Below are 21,361 nucleotides of genomic sequence, written 5' to 3'. Positions count from 1 at the left end.
TTCCCCCCCACCCACCCCTTCACTTCCCGCAAGGCATTTTCTTTTCTTTCTTGCACCCCACCCTGATTATTTTAATGTTTTGGCAGCCATGTTCTAATATTTCAGCAACACATGTGCTGGGTTCTTTAAATTCACAAATGTTGCTAATCTGAAATGAGAATTTCAGATATTTTTGCAAGCCTATTTCAGCTGAGCTAATTTTATAACAATGTTGTTGAATGAAATGCGCACATAATTTTGTAACAGTTGTGGGTGGATTGCACATATGTTGAATATTGAGATGAGCTGTGGCAGCCAGATGAAGTATCCACAGCACAGAATTCTATTAAATGTATAATCTTGTTTGTTAAATGATTGCATAGTGAAAAAGTTCACTGGAAATGAACAAGTTCAAACATTTTGACATAGATTTGCCATTCACAAGATCCCTAATATCAAAGTATGAAACAAACTTAGCCGTTCTTGCTTAGGTAAGTATATACTTTGCCTGAATTTCAGAACCAAAATATCAAGACCACAGAGCAGTTGCAATTCAAATTGGTTTGTAGTCAGAGCAAAAAGTATATTCCTGTTTTAGAATCCTGACTGATTTTCTCATATGCTTGTTTCTTATAGTACCTTCTATAAATTTTAAAACATGACAAATTGGTAAAGTGACACTAAACATTTTGTGTTGCTGTTTTGTGGTAGTGTGTTCCTACATGTAATGGTAAATATATTTAAAAACGTAAAGGCTTATTAAATAATCAATGTGAAGTAGTCTTACATTTTTGTAGTAACTGTTGCAATGCAAAACACGTGTCAGGAGTCGTGGGAATGATGCTGAATGAGAAGTGTCTAAGAGGTCAGCAATGTGATGCCTTTTGCAGGGCTTTGAGTGAGCTGTGTTGGTGGCTGAGTGCAGGCCCGCTGGGCGAGGGGCTGCCACGGCTGCAGAACATGTTTCAGATGCTCCCCTCCAGTAGCAGAGTTACGTAATGCAGAGCTAAGAGCAGGAATTTTGAGCATTGTCAGCTGTTACTCAGGACATTTTGGTGTTTCCTTTTGGACAGCTGACCTGCTCTCAAGATATAATATAAACAATCACTGTAATAAAAATCAAAGTAGCCAGGGAGATTCTGTTGCATAATCTCCTTTTATTTTTAAGGAGATTTTGTTTCCTGAAAATGCCTTTGATTGCTTGTCAGTGCTAAAATTTAAACTGTTTTATGTAGCTGTCACTGGTGGATAATTGTGAACAGGTGGAAGAAGAGGAAAAGATTACAGCATTGTGCTTCGTAGGTTGATGGTGAGATGTGCTTTAGCTGAATGGTCCCCTTTTCACACTTCTCAGAGCATGAGAACAGGACATAGTTTTGTTCCTCTGAAGGAGACAGGAGACTAGAAGGAAGTGCTTTCGCTTCTTAGTTTTCTTGAGGGGAGTGGCAGGCAAGCAGAAGTCCTTGCTGTGTTCCTTGAGCAAGCCAAAGAGCAACAGGTTAAAGCTGGCAGCCTGTTATCTTCGCGGTTTAGTTTTTAGAAATCCCCATAACGTAACGCACTTGAAATAGATGTCGTCATCAGCTCCTGCCCCGAGTACTAAGCCTGACCAAATACATGTGACAGAAGATGGTGGAGTAGAGTGCAGCAGCTATTCATGTGGTAGGAGTGGTTATTGTATTAGGATATACTTTTTGTGGACAGGCCAGCATGTTTTGAGTTAAAATTCTGCAGCTGTCTCTCTCTCCCCCTCTCTCACTTTGTCTCTGTGGATTTGTACAAATTCCAAGCTCCTCTGCAACAGTCGCACCCTTCTTATTTTGTTCTGAATATATTTCACTGGTTTGTTTTTGTTTTGTTTTTTTCCCAGCAGGAAACGGACAGCAGAGGCGCAGATCTATTCAAGATCTTAGTGTTGCTGGAACAGAGTCCAGTCAGGTAATGTCCTTCTCATTTGCCTTTCAGTAAAGTCAGCACCAAATCTGTACTGGGGAACCGATCTGGAAACCTTCACCTTTGATGCTTTCATAGAAATGATGTGGAAGCTTGGCAGACTGTAGTGTTGTTTGTATTGCATTGAAATGAGATTCCATGAGGGTAACTATGAATGAGCTCTAGATGAGAAGCATTTTCTTTATAGCTTATGCAATATTTGTCACTTTTATGTACACATTTTTTGTGTACCACTTAATTTGGCTGAGGGCACATGTTACACAGGAAAGCCTTTTCATCTCTCTGTATGTAGAAAACAATTGTAATTACTACTTATTGTGTAAAACAGTTACATATAGACTCACTTTGCATGGAAATAAAAAGTATGTGCATCAGTATAATAAATGTTATAATAATGATTATTATCAATCTCTGAATCCTGAGTACTAAATTACAGGGATATCTATTTGTTCTGAAAGGTTTACCACAGGGTGTTGTCAGAAAGTTTTGTTTAAAAAAATACTATCTCAAAAAGATACTTTATAATAATATAGGTATTTGTCTGGTATTGTAAATGCCATGGTAACAGAAACAGTGGTATGCTACATAACATTCTCCTACTTTCATTTCAGTTTTAAATGAGAAAAATATAGCTAATGCTTCATTCGGGTGTATTTATTTTGTGTTTTTAATTGCTTCAGTTAATTGCTTCAACAAGTTTAATTGCTTCAACACAGAGGCTATTTGGTCCTTAGTGTGAATTGGCAATTTTGAGATCCCTACTATTATCTGAGTGTGGGATATTGGTGCTTAGCATATTCACCAGGTTAATCAGGTTATTATCGAGGAGATAAGCTTTGATTTTTCTTCAATTCCATGGAGTATGATAGCCACAGAAACCGCATCACTCCTGTAGGTGTTAGTAAATTTACTGTGTACATCTATCAGAAAATAACAAGTCTACATAATACATTTTAATATCTTCAGAGAAGACAGGTTTGTTAGAAAGATACTAATCTGCAAAATTTAGGAACTAATTTAGCCTATTCATTTAATTGTAGAATTAAAATTATGCAAGACTGGGGGGAAAAGATAAAGTGACAATACATCAGTTATACCAAATTGTGCTGATTGATGGATGAATATATTTAATTATAGCTTTTTTATTTAAAAGTTTTCATTCTGTTCATTTTAATGAATGGTTGATATTTCAGATTTTCATCATTTGCTTCATATCTTAATAACAATTATAATCTTTCTTTGAAAGCTGTGCTACTGCTTGTATGGGTGTTCTAACTAAATTGTCCTTGTGAACAGAAGGATTCAAAAATTTTGTTTTATATTTACCTCACCAATTTCTCCTGTGGGTCTATACAAGTATTAGAGTCAGATTTTACTTTCTCGCTTCTGATAGTGTACATATTGGAAATATGTATTTTACATATTTCACATTGTATTATATATTTCATATTACATATTGGCAATGTAAGTGGAAGAATTACAATTATCTGTTTCTATCCTGCAGTTTCTTTTGAAACATTATGGTAAAATCTGGAAAACATAATATTTTAGCACGCCTGAAAAATGCAGTTTCAAAGACATTTTTGCACTGTCCATATAAACAAATAATGAATTTTTATCCCCTTTTTGATGTGAGGAGAGATAGAAAAGTCTGCTGAAACTAATGCTAACTTTTGATGTACACATGCTTGTATGTTAAAAAAAATAATAGAATAATGAAGAAACAGAGCACAGTATACTTATGGCTAAATACTTAAGATTAATCTTTATGGGTTTCTATATGTCTGGACCTCAGTGCCTTGATTTTTTATTAAAAAGTTTGAACTGCTATCCATATAAGCAATCTAAAAGCCAAAGCAGAAAAAACATGTGAGGGGCATAGCTCTGGTCAGTTTATCCAATCTCCCCATATGCACCATACCATATATAGGGTATCCTTTCTAATGTGAAAATCCCCCTCCCTCCCCTCACTGCAAACATCCTTCTTCCCTGCATTCCATTCTCCCTTCCACCCACTCCGTGGCACAGCCTCCCTCACCAAGCAGCCGTGGCCGTGCCTCTGCTCCCTCACCCAGGCTGTGAAAGGCCCTATTGCCACGGTGCCTCTTTTCTACTTTTCATTATTTGACACAGTAAAGCTGATCAGAAATATTAATACTGAACATATTTTTCCTGAGAATTGCTGCTGTGTCAATAGAAAATGGTTCTGCTACAAGTACTGGTTTTAATTAGGAAGATTTTTCCAATTCAGAATGGAATTTTTCTTAAGGTGAAGGAAAACACCAGGCTTGTATATAAATATTCAAATATATGTATATATAATATTAATACACAATTAAAAATGTATATGCACAATAAATATTTAATAATACATATGCCAAAGTTTGGATGCTTAGCTGAAAGGGGTGGATTAAGACTCTTTGTCCTGTGTACCTCTTCATCTGTTTTCATTTGACCACCTCGTATGTTTTATGATTGTATGTCTATTTTATGTCTGTGTGCCCTTGGAAGAATTTTTTGTGTGGCTTGTATGGCTGAGAATTACTATGTTTATGGTGTTGACACACTTAAGGCACTTTAGGATATGGCTCTTACTGGTGTTCTCAACAGCAGACAGTAATAGTGCTTTGCAGAGGGTTTATATTCAGCATCAACAGTTTAGATTGGAAAATTTGCTTGGTCAAAGGTTTTCCCACCTTTGGATCAGCTGTTAGAATTGTTTGGTGTTGAGAACACATGTTTAGGTCTGAATTTTGACAGATTTTAGCACTTTGTGACCTTAGACTGGTCCTTACTCCAAGTGACATGAGCAGCACTGATGTAACTGTCCCTTCTAAAGTCAAATGCTACATTTTTGTTTGTTTCTGTCCATATATTGTGATGCTCTGTTAATTTCTCCTTTTTTTTTAACTGAATTGTTTCTTCTGCCTATTTCCCTGTACATGCACTTTAAAACATTTTAGTCATCTGTCTAGTGCTGTTGCTCTTACCTAAACACCTTTGTAACACAGAAACAGATGTGCAGTCTCTTAACTGCAACTACTAATAGTTTTGGAGATTTGAAAGAACATAGCAAATTGCTGTTTATGCTGCAAGCAGCCTGGACAAAATTTAATGTTTTATACGGATACTGAGAAACATACCTTGCATAATGACCCAAGATCTGCAGGTTGTGATCTGATGCCCAGTGTGGTATCCATCTCCTTGCCTGTGTATCTTTTATTGGTTTGGTTGTTTTGTACTCATCTTTCACAGTACTATCATAAATACCAAAAGTACCTACTTCCTTTTTTAAACATTTTTTTGTTTTGTTTTAGGATTGTTGGTTTTTAGGGGAGAGGCAGTGTCGTAACCATTGCTGGGCCTTCATAAGTCTTACAGTTTACTCTGAAGTGAAAAAAATTGCTGTATTAAAGAAAACCATGTACTGACATGAATAGTTGAGAAGCAAGGTCAGAATGGACATACCATATGCAGGCAAGCTAAGTGGGATAATTTAGGGATCTGATATTACACAGATGAATCATTCTGTCCATGAGATTGTGAAATTTGTCACAGATGCACATTCGGGTTTTTTTTCTCCCCTTTCACAGCAAGATAAAATTCACAGACAAGATGAGGAGTCAGGACTAGTAATGATGTTTTCTTTAAATTGTGTTGCCTGTTCAAATTAAACTTCAGGGAGGATTATTCCTCAGAGTGGGCCAGCTTTCAAGACTAACTCTTTGAGAAATGGAATCTAAGGATGCCATGTGAATTTGACCGCCTGGCAAAGATGATTTGAGAGAAACCTGCTAGCAAGTCTTAGAGGAAGCCAGGATGAAGGGGTAGCAGAAACTGCTAAAGTCCAGACACTGGTTTACCTGTCAGAGGGGCTGGCATCTAGATGGCCTAAAGCATCTCACTCAACACACACACACTGTAATCTAACCAGTGTTCAGTTTGGGAAACTTCCCTTCAACTTTTTAGATATGCTTCAGATGTGATTCCTTCATTTCTATATCTACTGAATTTCATGTAAATAATGATATCAAGGAAATGGTTTTTGGTTGGTGAACCAAAACAATCTGGTAAAGCACTGAGAAGTTACTGTAACCAGAGTATTTCTCAGGTGCCCTTCACTATCCACTATAGATACTCAACAAATCTTTTGCTTAAAGGGCTTTTATACTGTTACAAGTGCTTTCTCTGTCATCTGATCTTTGACATCAGTAGGGTGTGTTTATCATTCATATCTGAGGACACTAAGCTCAGCAACTTAAACCTTACTTCATGTCAACAAAGACTCCAACACAAAAGATTTTTCAAAATATCTGATGCCATCATCTTGAACATACCCATCAGATTATCCCACAGTTTATTGTCTTGTTTCTAGATATTGACATAAAACACAAAATGCTTAATAAACATCACAGAAGAAAGATTATGCATTTCAAATAATGGATGTTCAATGTGTAGAATCTTGTTATTATTTGGATCGTTACTTGGCTGGAATTCTGAATTTTTAAATTTAAAGTAGGATATTTGGAAATACAGTCATAAAGAAGTACAGTTTCTAGTTAATGTATATTTCAGTGCTTCTTTTGAAAAATGGAGTCATTTAATGAATCGTTTTGTGATAAATACACCCTCTTGAAAATAGTTATATTTTAACAGCATCTTTTCTTTTTACTTCATTTTTTTGAGAAACTTGCTAGGGCTTGCAGTCTTAAATCCTTTCCTGTGTTAATTTAATGTCACTGAGGGGGGATTTGAAATAGAAACATATATATTGTAAATAACATTTCAGAAAAAGCAGCTTAGTAGAATAATGAAGTCTGTATTATGCTTTTGTGCTTTGGTAAACAAAAGGATTGGAGGAGTCAAAGAGTACATGAAAAAACATCCTTCAGAATTTTGATTTAGTTCTTAAATTGCTTCACGAGGGAGAATGTACTCATTTTCTGATTGATGTGCTTCAATTGACTGATCCTTTTTATTAAGCTCTTTTTTCATGTTTTCTGAAGATTAATCATATAACCTCTGAGTTAACAAAAGAACCAGAGGAAAACTGTAGATTAATACATGGTAGACTAGTGCAGCTACTAAGCTGTGTTCCTTTAATTGAATGTAGTTCCATTCATTGATTCAACATTGGAAGCAAACTTTATTTCCTCTTTATGTTACCTAGCTGCTAGATTTCACTGAATAATGGTATGAAAATCACTAGACATATTGTTGATTTTTTTATAAAGATCTTGAACACATTGTTCAGCATTGCTTTTTGTTATGCTGAATAGAAATGGGGATGAAATTATCCCTGCAGTGCATGTAAAGTTGACCAAACCATCAGGAGAGCATTCGGGGTAAAAGCTCGGGGAAGGAGAGCATTTTGGAGGATTATAGGTTCACATTTCTTCAATTTTTTTCTTTTTAATGAACTTATCAAAAAATCATCTGTTAACTTGTCATTTTGTTTTATTTTGTCATTTCAGGAGAGTAGAAACAGCAGTAGATCCTCTAGTCCTAGTGTGAGAATGATCACTACCTCGGGACCAACCTCTGAAAAGCCAACACGTAATCCATGGACACCAGATGATGCAGGTAAACCTTTGTTTATTATGTAATTATTTTGCCTGTAAAAAATTTAAAATATTTATTTGATTGTGGTATGAGATGTGTGCTCAGACATTAATAAAAGTAAGAAATGAAGATCATGATTCTTTTAAGTTCTGCTTAAATCCAGTCATTACATTACTGCCTTGTTTTTCACATATGCTTTAAGAATACTTTTTTATAGATTGTTAAATTACATGAACTTGTAAGCATTTTGTTTGTAAGAAAGTACTGTAAATTGCAGTGAAAGTAATATTTAATGAGGATCTTGTTAGCAGTGGTTTTTTACTATAGTGTGGTTTTGGAGAATTAGGAGAATAGACATCTTGGAACATTTTCGTATTGTTCGTTTTTATGTTGACTACATTCAAAGATTGAATACATTTTAAAATTTCATTGCCTGATGTCTGGAATTAAATGTTATGTAGGTGAGTATCAGCTGGAGTAGGTTACTTCTGTTTATCGTCTCTGTTGTAATTTTGCTCATGCAGAATGTAAATGTGCACACAAAATTGCTGGTTTTAAATGCACTGACGTGTCTGTAGAAACATTGTAAATACTTCTAGTGTAGCATCATTGTTCTTTTGTTATGAAATAGGATTAAGAAGGAAGATAATTGAATAGTTCAATTTGAATTTAAAAGTCATAGTGCATTCTGTTATGAAAAGAACCAGTACTGGACTGCAGTTTCGAAAAAAGTGGATCCCCACAAGTTTCGTTTTAGAATAGAAGTAAAAATTACATCTTTGTTACCAAAATGTACATATTCAAACTTAAACTTAGTTACAAGTCACAAGATGGTACTTCTCAGTGCCTCAAATTCTGTAATCTTTTTCTTGTGATCTTTTCATCTGGATGATCAGACTCTTGTCCTGTAAGTGCAAAATGAAAACTCATGTGGTGACTGACTCTTGCACAAGCATATGTATATATACATAAATATGTATGTCAATTTGCCCACTTGCATTTTACCAAATAGAAGGTGATTATGTAAGATGTGGGTTTTTTTCCCCCTTGTCAGTGGGAGGGCAACACACTCTTGTATTTTGCTTCTCTGTTTTCTTCTTTCTGTCCTTTGTTGCTCTGCCTGACGACAGTCAGTGCCTTGTCACTTGTAATTTCCCCAAGGCTTTGCCCACTGCTGCTACCCACCCTGGGCCCTCTTGTGCAGCATGGACCCCGAGTTGCTTTAGGCCGTGGGAGCACTAACAGGAATTGCTGCCTCATACTGGAAGCAAGCTCTTACCCAGTCAAGAGTTCATGGGGAGCTGAAAGCTGCAAGTCGTAAGCCAGTGCACCAAAAGTTTTGCCAAGTTTTTGGTCTTAAACGCAGCACAGCACTGGAGCTAAAAGCCAAGTGTGTTTTCTGGCCCCCAGAAATCGCTCACCTTATACTCAGGCAAATACAGAACATGTATATTTTTTCTTGCTAGATTTATGTAGGCCATGCACAAAGAGTTGTTCAAATTTCTGAAGAGAGAAATAATTCTGGTTTTCTTCAAAAGATGCTACATTTTTAATTTAATTAAGCAAAGTGATAAAACAAGGATGCAGCTGAATCTGGTCAGTCAAGGAAAATTTGCAGTTCTCTGATGCAGTGCTGAAACACTCGGGAATGTCTACATGTATTGATGTATTTTTGAAGCATTGCAATGATTCCTTCATTGTCACGGTGTCCGTATATGGCAATAGTCTAATGTAGGGAAGGCCTTCTCATGTTGATTGCATTTAAGATACCGTGGTGATTAAGTCTCTGGTTTTAGGGTTGTTTTTTTTTCTTTTTCCTTCTTCTTTTTACCACCTTCCAGTTTCCTTACAAGCATACACTTAACCACTTTTTCTCCATTCCCACCCTCTTATTTCTGTTTCCTTTTGAAGCTGCTCTTGGAAATAGCATAGTCTTTGAGGGCAACACCTTAGTTTCTCTACCACGACTACTCTGTGGCAGGTGCTTTTGGGGTATGGGTAAGCAGCCCCTTTTTTTTCCCACCTACCCTCCTCCATATAATCCTCTAGTAGCGATTATGCGGCTGTAAAATCCGTAGTTTCTCCATGTGTCTTTACTCCTGTGTCTCTTAAAGCTTAACAGTAACCTTGTGACCCCCAGCTTGTGGGCTACTGAAAGATAAGAATGCAGAAACATACTGAATATGGAATGAAACCTCTAGAGAAATCCAGAGTAACTGCAGTGCAAGAAGAGAGCAGCCATGCCCAGGAGACAGACCAGTTACTGAGTTCCTTGCTGCCCACAAAGTATCTATAAGGAGCAGAGAAGATGCCCTAGAGCATGTTGTGAGGAAGATACTTAGAGACCTCACTGGGAGCAGGTTTCAAAACTGAGCCAGGAGGCTGTGCTTATTTTATTTTGGAAGAGCTGATTTGCACAGCTTCTAATTTTAAAGTCATTAGATGCATGGGCTGGCTGGCTGATCCTTCATAAACAAGAATGAAATGGCAAATTTTTTATAAACAGAAATTATCACAAACTGTAGAAAAATAGTATTTTTAAAATCTTTGTGCTGTTACATGGCTTCTAGAAATGTAGGTTGATAACCATATTTTTTTTATTTTTTCTTGATGTGATAGACCATACTTTTAATGTTCTTAACTATCAGAAAAACAAAATGATTCATCTGCCTTGGGATTGGAACGCTGCTATTTCCATCTGCTTATCCACATTCAGACCGTGTATTGTGAATTTACTTAGACTTGTTTTTGTCCTGTAAGAATGGTATTAACTCTTTTTAAATACATTAAAGTTTTCTTGGTATTGTTACAGAGACCAATGGGTCAGATAACTCCATCCCAATGGCATATCTCACATTAGATCATCAGTTACAGGTAATAAATATACAGTGTATTAGATTCTCAAGTTTGCATTTCATTCTAACATGTGACTTTGGGGCTGCAAAATATAGTGCCACATAATTACCTGGGTTTATGTTCTGTCTAATTTTTGACCAAGGCTAAAAAAAATATATTATGTAATCTGAGATTGGTTGACTCAGGTTTGATCAAGCTATTAAAAACAAGCCCTGGGAAACATGATCCCTAAAACCAAATGTAAGCTGAGTTTGGCTGTCAAAATAAGACATTAATTGCTTGAGTGTTACTGAATCAAATTGTTGTGTACACTTTGTTTTTTGCGTATGACATTAAACATTGCTTTGATTTTTGTGGTGAGTGTCAGATTAAAAACTTCACATTTGAGTAAACTTTGACATTGGTGCAGTAATATTTTCCAGGGCATGGTTTAACACTTATTTTTAAAGGCTTACTAGTTTTTAAAAGACTGTTATAAATACACTGTAGAGACATTCTAACACACTATTTACTAAGATATCAGTTCATTAGTCTTTAACATGTCTGATTTATTTTCAGCCTCTAGCACCATGCCCAAACTCCAAAGAATCTATGGCTGTGTTTGAACAGCACTGCAAAATGGCACAAGAATATATGAAAGTTCAGACAGAAATCGCATTGCTGTTGCAGAGGAAGTAAGTGAAATGTGCTTAACCTTTTCTGTTCTTATGTTTGTTTCCTATACACGAAGTCTGTGTATAATAATAAAAATACATAACAAAAAGTAAGTAATAGTCACTGTGACTATTATTTCTGGCTTTATGAAGTAACATTTTATAGGGCATAATTATTTTCCAACCATAAACTCAGAAATACTGAGCTGCTCAGTACAGATGAAATGTTTAGAGCAGGTAATTGAACGTTCTGAACAATATCAAGACTGTTCTTCTGGACAAGTCCTCCATAAGGCCATGACAAATCTCTGTATGTAACAAACTGGTGATGTTTGGTCATCACAAATGAAGTGCCTGACCTGTTAAAGAACCTTGGAATTTAATTTGCTACACTGTCCATTAAAATACTTTCAGTTGTAATTTATAAATAATTTAGTTAACAGATTCAAGAATATTGGGTAATATGTCAATGTTTCTTGTTTTGCAGTTAGTTTTAATGATATATCTGGCTTTAGTCAAGCACTGCATTTACAGCAGTATTATTAACCTTCATCTTATATTTTTCTGCCATGGGTTTAAGACCTGATGCTTAAAAGCTGTTATGTACCTTCTCCTTGTGCATTGGAAATAAACTCTTTCCTCTTGCATTGTTTACATGTATAAGTAAAGCAGCTGCACATATTGTTGTATTAGAACAAAAATTATTGCTGATTCAGAATTTGAGTTCATAACAAGTTCTGTTGTGTTCTGTTTCCTGATGCTGGGGACCAGTTCAGAGTTATAGTTGCACACTAGACCAGATAATCAGCTTGCGACCCACCAGTGTCTGAGCCACTGCAGGCAGGCATCTGTTAACAGGGAGCTTGCCTTAGTGTTTGTGGATTAGCTAATGAGCAAAATGTGTGTGTAAACCTTTTGTATAGCAGAAATAGCATACAGAATTAGGGGAAAATGTTACTCTAAGATTGAACTCCTATTACTTTGGGCTTAGTATTCTGTGAACAATTTGGATTTTTCACACGTATCTAGAATTTTTGGATTTGATGAGGAGATAATGATGCTAAAGTTAAAATCTTAATTTTGATTCTATTTATGTTGTCAACAATGGTCAATAAAATATTTAAAATATTATAATATTAAAATAATATATTTAAAATATATTTGTTTCAAAACTGTTAATTTTTTAGTTTTAGATTCCTACTGTTTTGTTGGGTTTTTTCCTAGGGAATTTGTGTTCACATTTCTTCCAAACTGTTTTTTCTTAGTTAGAATGTAATTGTCCATAGGCGTTAAAACAAAAAAAGATGTTGTGCTGAATGAATTTAATGCTGGTTAAGGTAGTTACTAGTTCAACCATCATACAATTGCTACATTTTCTTTAACTGTAATTAAAAACCATATGGCAACAATTAATTAACATGAACTTTCTCCTTTGCTATTCTGTTGCAAAAATATTGCTGTCAGCTTGCCTTCTTGTCACCTTATAACAAAACAGTAAAACAAACTGCCACATCAGTTTTGCAGAATAAATTATAACAAGATTATCAGTGTGTTTGGGCCTCTAAAATCTTTGCTAAAAAAACATGTTGAACGCTTCCAGCATAAATAATGTGAAATGGAAGTTACAGAAGTAATTTCCTTGATTCCACTTTTCCACTGGTTTAATAAGTTCAAGTCCAGATAGAAAATTGCGCTTCACTAAAAATTTACAAAAATTACTGCAATTTTGTATTATAAGTTGTCTTTTAGAGATTTAAAATGTACATATAGATACCTAAAATTTGAGTTGAATATGTTTATGAAATTTTGTGTGGTTCCTTAGGTATTTTACTGTGACCTGTAAAACTACATCTGAAGGACATTATCTAAAGGACAGTTTTAAAGACTGACGCTCAGTCTCTCAGCTATTTTGAAGTTTAAATGTGGATTTGATTTGGAAGGGAATTTTTCTCCAGAACACATTAAAGAATAACATTCTTTTGTCAACTTCTTTTGCACAAAATATCACCAGCTGTGAGTTCAAATTGATGATCAAATACTGATTTGAAACATATGAAGTCATCTACACAGAAATGGAAATAGAATATAAATGACAATGATTTTTTTATTATTATTTCAGACAAGAACTAATAGCAGAACTGGACCAGGACGAAAAAGACCAGCAAAACACATCCCGTCTAGTACAAGAACATAAAAAGCTGTTAGATGAAAACAAAAGTCTCTCAACATACTATCAGCAATGCAAAAAACAATTAGAGGTCATCAGAAATCAGCAACAGAAGCGGCCAGGCACATCATGATTTCCTGGGACCTTTCAAATGAAAAATATGCACAGAAAAGACTGATTTTTTTTTTATTGTTATTATTATCCCTTATTATGACAGCTCATGAGTGTTAGCTTCTTGGTGTGATCTGTACTTGTCTGCTACACTTAACATCATTTAATTTTCTTTTTCCTAGGTGAAATCCAATTCAACAGGTTAATTGAATAGGGTGAAAAAACGCTGACTTGAATTAACCAATAGCCCTCAATTTAAAGCAAGAAGAGTGGCTGTTTGCATGCTCCTTGTGTGAAGGCTAGCCTAACAAGTGTTGAGGAGGCTGCTAAATTGTGAGAACTTATTTTTAGTTTTCGGTGTTACCTCAGTAAGAGGAAAAAAAAACTTTCCTGTTTAAGAATGGTTTTGTTCCAGTGTCTCATCTCAAACTATTATTAAGATGATTATTTTCGTAATAAACTGAAACGTGCACCAAGCTGCAGAGGTGATGTTGGCTGACCAGAGTAATTCATGATGCATTAGTGATGCCTTTTACCTGTAGACATAATGTATTTTTTCCATGTGAAAAATGGTAGGCAAACTGATGCCAGCATTCTTGGTTAAGTGCTTGATAGCCCTGCATTTTGACTAATATATTTCTTGTAATCATTCATTCATAAAATATTTGAAGTAAAAGTCTGTATTTTGTTTACTTTCTTGGGATGAATAACATGCAGTTTCATTTAAATATTGGCCAAAGGTTAGGAAGGTGATCACTGGACAGAGTTGATTCCTTGTATAAAAGATATAATCAAAAATATGTAAAAGCGTGTTTAAAACTTTTAAAATTTTTGTCCCTGTAGAATCTCTGGAAGGAAATTCAGAAAGAAAATTAATACAGACCTTGAAATACTTGCTCCCTTTATGGTTTTGCTCCCTTATTGATTTTGTTTTAGGAGGTTTTTTCTTACAACTTACTCGGTGAAAAGCATTTACTATAAATGTAAATAAATTGTTTTAGATAGGGAGAGAAGAGTTTGGGGAAATGACTTTATTTTAAATAGCAAATTATAAAATGAAGTTGAGTATGCAAATAGTGGAAACTATTAAGAAAATGAGGGAAATAGCTTAGATCTCTATCAGGAATCTCAGTTATTCCACTCATTTGAACATAGCTCAAAGGAAGTTCATCACAGAATGCCTGCTGCCTTTGTGACTGAAGAATTGCATTTAGTGAACTCAAGTGGAATATGTGATCTCAGTGTTGTTATTTACCATTATTACATAGAAGAAAATAATTACTTGTTTACATTGCAGATTGGTTATTTGGATTATGAATTAACTTTTAACTGGTACAAAAACAAGGTACCTCTATATAAAATGATAAATTACTCCTTACATACATACATAAGTTCTGAATGTTCTCAGTTACACGTAGGGTTTCAATAACAATTTTTTGCAAAATTAAAACAGGAAATTGAAGTTTAGCTGCTGAGCCCTATAAATAAAAGAGAAGTTATCTGAAATTTGAAATATGCTTATTCCAAATGAATGGTTACTAATACCCAGAAGCAGAATTTGGAAAAACCTTAAGGGGAAAAACCTCACACTATTTTCTCCTTCTCTTCCTGCCTACTTGATAAAAACCATTAATACTGTTGTGCTTATCTGTGAACAGCAAAGGGGACAAATAACTTACTGGACATCCTGTCTTGCAAATAAATCTATTGTTGGCAAACCTTTGGGAGTTAGGAACCTTTCCCTCATTTTATTTAAATAAAGCAAGGGTTCTCATTCCCAAAACCTTAACAGATAATTTGATTAGTTAGCTGAAACTGATATTGGGATCAACTTAAGGCCACACATATTTATAGCAAAATGTAATTGGGGGAGAAAATAACTCCAGTATTAGGAATAGCACAAGTTATCCAAAGCATTGCTGTTCACATACATCTGTCTATCTGCCAAAATGGAGACACTCAGTGATCAGCAGCTCACTTAACATGGGCTGAAGCATTAAGTAGAACAGCATAAACACTGATGCTCACCTTCAGAGGCATTGATAGTTACATACACAAAATCATTTCCCAGAACAGGTTTTACATTTTGCTGTGTAGTAAAAGAGATATGCTTAAGGTAAATCAGTGTTGTATGTGAAAAGTCACTTTATGGCAAGGTTTGAATAATGAAAGTGAATGGAGTGATAAATTAATGGTACATAATACAAAAGTACTTTCTAGCAGTTGCTTATAATTTTTCAGGGTTTAGATTAAAAAGGGTCTCATAAAATAAGTGCTGTGCTACTTTGCACTGTTGGCTTCAATCAATAGTTTGGTTTTATCACTAATTTTATTTTAATTTTCAAAGGGGATTTGGAGTTTGACTTTTTGCCTTCAAATTGTCCTTTTCTTAATTTTCAAAAATTTAAAAAATACTTGCCCAGATTTCTCACTGAGGTTTTCCATGTGAAAAAATTGTTTATCATAAAAAAAAAAAAAAAACTTACAAGGGTAAAACAGAGCAGTTTGGGCTAAGAAGAGTTTAACAGCTTAACTTTCAGTGACCTTTATTGTTTTCATAAGGCTCTTGTTTTAAAGTTGTTTACAAATGTACTTTTATTTTTCTGTTAAACTATTGGGACTCTTCAGGAACTTTTTTCATGTACTCTTCTGTTCAGTTAAAGTTGTTCCTCTAATAATGGAGACGAAACATCTAGTTCTGGCTGGGCAGTGCCTTCTCAGAAAAGGTAACAGGCTCTGCTTTTTGTTACAGTCTGTGTTCTGTAAGATATTGTGTAATTGAAGTATGCTTCTGTATACTATGCAGTTCTTCCAAAAATGCTTTTTAAGGCTTTTTGGTTTGTTATTTTTTTCTGATGAGGAGTTGAAGATTGTAATTCAAAACTTGTACATAAAATGGTAAATGATTTCATATGATTCAGGAATGAGCAGTGTGGCTTTCTCTTACAGGGTTTTACTGCTTTTTTAGGAATCTAATTAATAAAAGCTGAGAGACTTCCACAAACATGCAGTAATGCCCCAGCGCTTGCCAGAGCATCCATGATCTCATGGAATCCCACATTGGGTGGAAGATAATCATAGTGCAGTTGTTCCCACCACCAAAAAAAATCTTCTGCTATGAGCTTGCCCCTTCCTGTATGCAGAACTAGGGTGTAGGATGAATAGTCTTACTCATAACTGAGTATAAAGATATTTTAAGAATGCCACATCTTCCTTGTGGATGTTCAGCAAAGAGATAAGTGCTTGTCTTCTGTTGGTAAGTTCAGAAAAATTCCTTTCCCTGGTCTCTTATTCATACTGGATTTTACAGCTTGAGAGGTTCTCATAGCAGAAAGAGAGACGACCCCCAGAAGTGTCTCATTGCCTGTGAAGAACACAAAATTGTGCTTCAGATCTGTTCTGAAGTGTTCTGAACAACTTGACCCTTTCAGGTGCCCTGCTGTAACTTGCTGGGAAAGTTTGAAAAAAGAAGGGAAAGGAAAAAAGGTGTGGCACACCCAAGCCCTCAGAATACAGATTTCCCTGGTGAACTAGTTGATGAGGAGGATCTTAGGAAAGTAAACCTGTGTGCATGTATATGTAGATATAAACACGATGTTACGTACGCACGTGTTCTTGTCTACCTGAAAGGAGGGTGCAGCCCGGTGGGGGTTGGCCTCTGCTCACAGGCAAACAGCAACAGGACAGGTGATGCAGTCTTAAAACATGCCAGGGGAGATTTATGTTGGACATTAGGAGGAATTTTTTCATAGAAGGGATGATTAGATGTTGGAGTGGGCTGCCCAGGGAGGTGGTGGAGACACGGTCCCTGAAGAGGCCTAAGCAAAGACTGAAGAGAGCACTTGGTGCCATGGTCTGCTTGATGTGGTGGTGTTCAGTCATAGCTTGCACTTGATCTCATTGATTCTGTGATTGTGCAGAGAGCTGCATATATCAAATCAGAATTGATGTCTTTTTCCCAAAATCAGAGCTTTCTTTAGTTTTTATTTACTTCAGCAGTGTCACTAGATGGGTGATATGCTATCCCTGTGAAGACCACATTCTCTAGAGGCAGATAAATAGAAGTGTGAGAGTGCATCAGTTATTTTCTGTGCCCCTGTAGCAGTTTCCTGCTTCTTGCAAGGACAATTTACATCTCCCCCTGAACTTGGAGAGTTTTCCTGCAAATGTTTTAACTTTGAACCTGGAGAGTTTTCCTGCAAATGTTTTAACTTTGAACCTACATCTATCTGGTCATGGAGCAGTACTTAATGAAAGAGCAAAACCCAATTTAGACTAGTTTTAATTTTTAATTATTAATAAAATACTGTCTTAAAACACTTAGAGCACTGCTAATCCTAGGGCTTTAGCATAAACAAGCATTAATGAAGAAAAGATTTTTGTTCACAGCTGTGTGCTTTACACTAAGTAGCTTAAAATTTGAGATACTCCAAAGGATACAACTGGCTTGTGTCTGCATAATTCCACACAGTTTGTCAGTACTCCCCTTCTAAGCTGAATAAAGGCAGTCATGCACTTGGGAACCATTTTTTTACAGATGGATGGAGAAGAGCACATCATAGAATCACTGGATCATTAACATTGGAAAAGAGCTGGGGGACAGCAAGCTGTCTGTGAGCCAGCGGTGCCCTTGTGGCCAAGAAGGCACATGGTGTCCTGGGACGCATTAGAAAAAGCATTGCAGATTATGGGGAGTGATTCTTCCTCTGTACTCAGTCCTGGTGAGGTGCTGTGTCCAGTTCTGGGCTCCTAGTACAAAAGAGACATGGAGCTACTGGAGCAGGCCCAGAAGAGGAGTTTTGTTTATTTGTTTTGGGGTAGAAAAAAAATCGGGGTGAGGACAGTGCTGTATCCCACATCTCTGGATCAGGGAAGTACACCTGTAGCCTTGGCACAAGCCTTTCTCTGTGCTTCCAAAAGAAATGTGAGGTGAAACAAGGGATAAAGGCGTTCATGGTTGCTTTCCTGAGTGCTCTGAGTTTTCAGACCTGAAAGAAGGAAGAGGCAAAAGCCTTAACAACACAGCTGGGTACTTGAATGTGGCTGGCTTATTGATAATTTTGCATATTATGCTGTGATCTCCCCAAAAGTGCTAGAGGTCAAACTCAGTTTTCAATCTCAGCTGCTTTCATTCAGTGGTTTTAGGACCATTGTGGTGCACTTCTAGTCCAGGACTGTGAGCAAGGGGCCGTGACGCTTCCCCCACGGCTCCTGAGTGTCCTTGGCACCCACCAGACAATCAGGGTAGAAAAGAACGAGACGGGCTCCGCTTGCCACTCTGAGGATTGGATTTGTTAACAGAAACACAAAGCGAACCTAACTCAAAAGAAGCACAGAGGGGAAGATCCCAGACACAAGCTTAGAGTGTCTTATAAACGGGGGAGGATTCAGGGGAGGATACAATTCCTTAGCCAGTAGGTACACTTAGGGGAGGATCATATGGTGGGGTTCACAGTACAAATGACCAACAGGGAGCACAAGGGGTGGGGAGCAATTTGAACCAGCCACTGGGGCATCAAAGATTAGGGATTTCCAGAGTGGGAGGGACTGGCACAGGGTAAGATTGACAGGTGGGTAGGAGGAGTGACTTGGAACAATCGGGAACAAAGGGTGGCTCCAAGGGCGGAGTGACAACTGTATGGAGGGATACAATAAGGATTAAACCAACTATACAAGGAAGGGGGGCTACAAAATAACCCATTGGAAGGATTACAAAAAACAATCACAGAAAGCGTACAATCAGGAAAATGCATGACCACAGACCATGTAATCTGCACCTCTTGAATAAACCTCAGCCTTCACCTGGCCTTCACAGCTGAATTTGCCCCTCTGTAAAGCAGATGTTCTTATCTAAATATTCCTGAAGCAGGACCTCAGGTAAAGAACTTGATATGTTTTTAATAAAATCCTATAGTGGGAAATCACAAAAGCTGCAAAAAGTGATGAATGTTAAGAATCTAACTTGGTTTTAATCATCTGAAAACTCAGATTTTGGTGATTCCTTTTCCTTCCCTGGTGCCCACTCCCAGAGTAAGGAAAAAATGCAAATGTAACCAATCGCACAGAGCTTTTCTGTATTCTATCCAGCTCCTCCAAGTTTAGTCTGTATTAGTGAGGTTCAGTGAGGGGTCTGGAGCACAAGTCCCAGCTGAGGGAGCTGCAGGTGCTTAGCCTGGAGAAAAGGAGGCTCATGAGGAACCTTACTGTTCTTCACAACTCCCTGGAAAGGAGGGTGTAGCCACGTGGGGTTCAGTTTCTTCTCCCAACAAGACGAAATGCCCTCAAGTTTTGCCAAGGGAGGTTTGGATTAGAAATTTCTTCGCTGAAAGGGTTGTCAAGCATTGAACAGGCTGTCCAGAAAAGTGTCTGGGTCCCCATCCCTGGAAATATTTTAAAACTGTGTAGATGTGGCACTTAGGGACGTGGACTTTTCAGTGCCTAACGGTTGGTCTATATCTTTGAGGGCTTTTCAATTTAAATGATTCTATGATTCTGTGATTCTATGTACAGAGTTTAGATAGTTGCTAAAGAAAGTAACAAAATATAATTTTAAAGGACATTCTAGTGAGGTATAGCTCTTACTTGATTTATTTGGGGGTAAATTTCACAACTGAGTGATTTTTAGAATACCTTTATCAGGTAGAACACCAGTCTCATGGCAGGTGTTGATGTTGGAAGTTTTTAACCAGCACTCTGCCTTCCCTGGGCTGAACAGTTGCTGCTAGTCTAGATAGTGAAATTATTGAGGCAAAGCAGAGCTTTGGGATCATAGAGAGTAAACTTAGTTAATCAGTTTCTGAAATCAAACAAAATGCTGAAATCTCAAAAACATACAAGAAAAATGGAAGAAAATGCCAATGAGGAAAATGAATTTGCAGTCACTTTGGCACGTTAATCCAGATGGACGGATTAAAATCTAAAACTGGATGGCAAGGGGGTAAATCATGTATTACCCTCACACCTGTGCAGAGAGATGGTGTTCCGACAAATTTGCTTTTGTCCTACTCTGGCAATTGGTCTGAGATATTGTTACTCTCCCAGAGAGCCAGGGCTGGCCAAGACCCTTGCACTGTAACAGAGGGTTGGTGCTGTCTCTACTCAGTGTGTGGCTAGTCTTCCCATACCAACCATTTTCCCAGAGCTCAGCCTTGGAGCAGGTAGCTGGAGGGCTGGTAGAAGTATTCACAAGGACACTTCCTCCCACTTGCGTCACAGGCAAGGGAGACATGTATTCCTCCCTGGTAAATCAAGCTGAGAGACAGGTTCAGAGTCCTGAAATGGATGGTGCAGAAAATATGTCTCTCTGCCTTACAAGTGAGGCTACACAGGTAGATACAGAAGAGATTACTCTCAGATACCTTTAGCATTTGTGAATACCTCAAGAAATCCCCAGTCATCCGCACCTGCCAGTGAGGAAAATCAGAGATGATACCTACACTCATTTTGACCCATCTGTTTGTTTCTGCTGCTGAACATTATTTTAGACTTTAAAATCTTTTCATAGCCAAATATATAATTGACCAACACTTCTCAGAGTATGAATGCATAGCATAACTTGCCCAGTGTTTTGGACCAAGGCTAATGCATAATAGCCATTTTTATCTAATTACCCCTAGAACTAGTGTTATCAAGAGCAGCACAGTCCATGCGTACCCTTTGTGTGTCTGCAGGCAGGCTGCAGGAGGACCTGTGACACAAGGAGAGGTCTCAGCGTCACCAGAACTCCTCACCCCAAAGAGCAGCGGGGTTGTTAACTGGTGGCAGTGATTTTGCAAGGTTTATGCCTACAATCTAGGCTAACGTTGTTAATTCACTCTGTGGTTGCCACTCAGCAGACAAATTAATGGTGTGAGTCATTGTCAACTCCTACTAAATAAACCAGTGAACTAGAGATGAAAGGCTCTGTATCGAAGTTGTTTTCATTAATTGCACTGTGGGGCAAGGGTAGATTTAATTTCAAGGACGAGAATATTAACCTCAATTCCTTTTCCTTAATTGAGTGTGGAGAAACAAGAGGCGTAAGCAAAGGAAACAGAGAACAAGGTCGTTAGCACTGTCATCTGGTCTCACAGGCAGCTGT

The 21,361-nt window shown here is 37.1% G+C and overlaps 1 protein-coding gene across 6 annotated transcripts in view; it reads left to right on the top strand.

Moving 5' to 3' along the window:
* MAP3K7 (mitogen-activated protein kinase kinase kinase 7) overlaps positions 1-16,197 on the top strand; it is a 47,684-nt gene extending 31,487 nt beyond the window's left edge. For 3 of the 6 annotated variants that reach the window (XM_063389650.1, XM_063389648.1, XM_063389653.1), the window contains 5 exons: positions 1,850-1,917; positions 7,407-7,515; positions 10,307-10,368; positions 10,909-11,024; positions 13,123-16,197. In XM_063389650.1, coding sequence (XP_063245720.1) covers positions 1,850-1,917; positions 7,407-7,515; positions 10,307-10,368; positions 10,909-11,024; positions 13,123-13,303 — 536 coding nt within the window. In that variant the 3' untranslated portion in view covers positions 13,304-16,197. Of the gene's footprint in view, positions 1-1,849; positions 1,918-7,406; positions 7,520-7,914; positions 7,956-9,405; positions 9,493-10,306; positions 10,369-10,908; positions 11,025-13,122 lie in introns of all 6 variants that reach the window. The other 3 variants (XM_063389652.1, XM_063389649.1, XM_063389654.1) reach the window with 2 other exon arrangements.
* The last annotated feature ends 5,164 nt before the right edge of the window (positions 16,198-21,361 follow it).

Source organism: Prinia subflava, chromosome 2 (assembly GCF_021018805.1).
Source record: "Prinia subflava isolate CZ2003 ecotype Zambia chromosome 2, Cam_Psub_1.2, whole genome shotgun sequence".
Taxonomy (NCBI): domain Eukaryota; kingdom Metazoa; phylum Chordata; class Aves; order Passeriformes; family Cisticolidae; genus Prinia; species Prinia subflava.
This window is presented reverse-complemented; position numbering and strand designations above follow the sequence as displayed.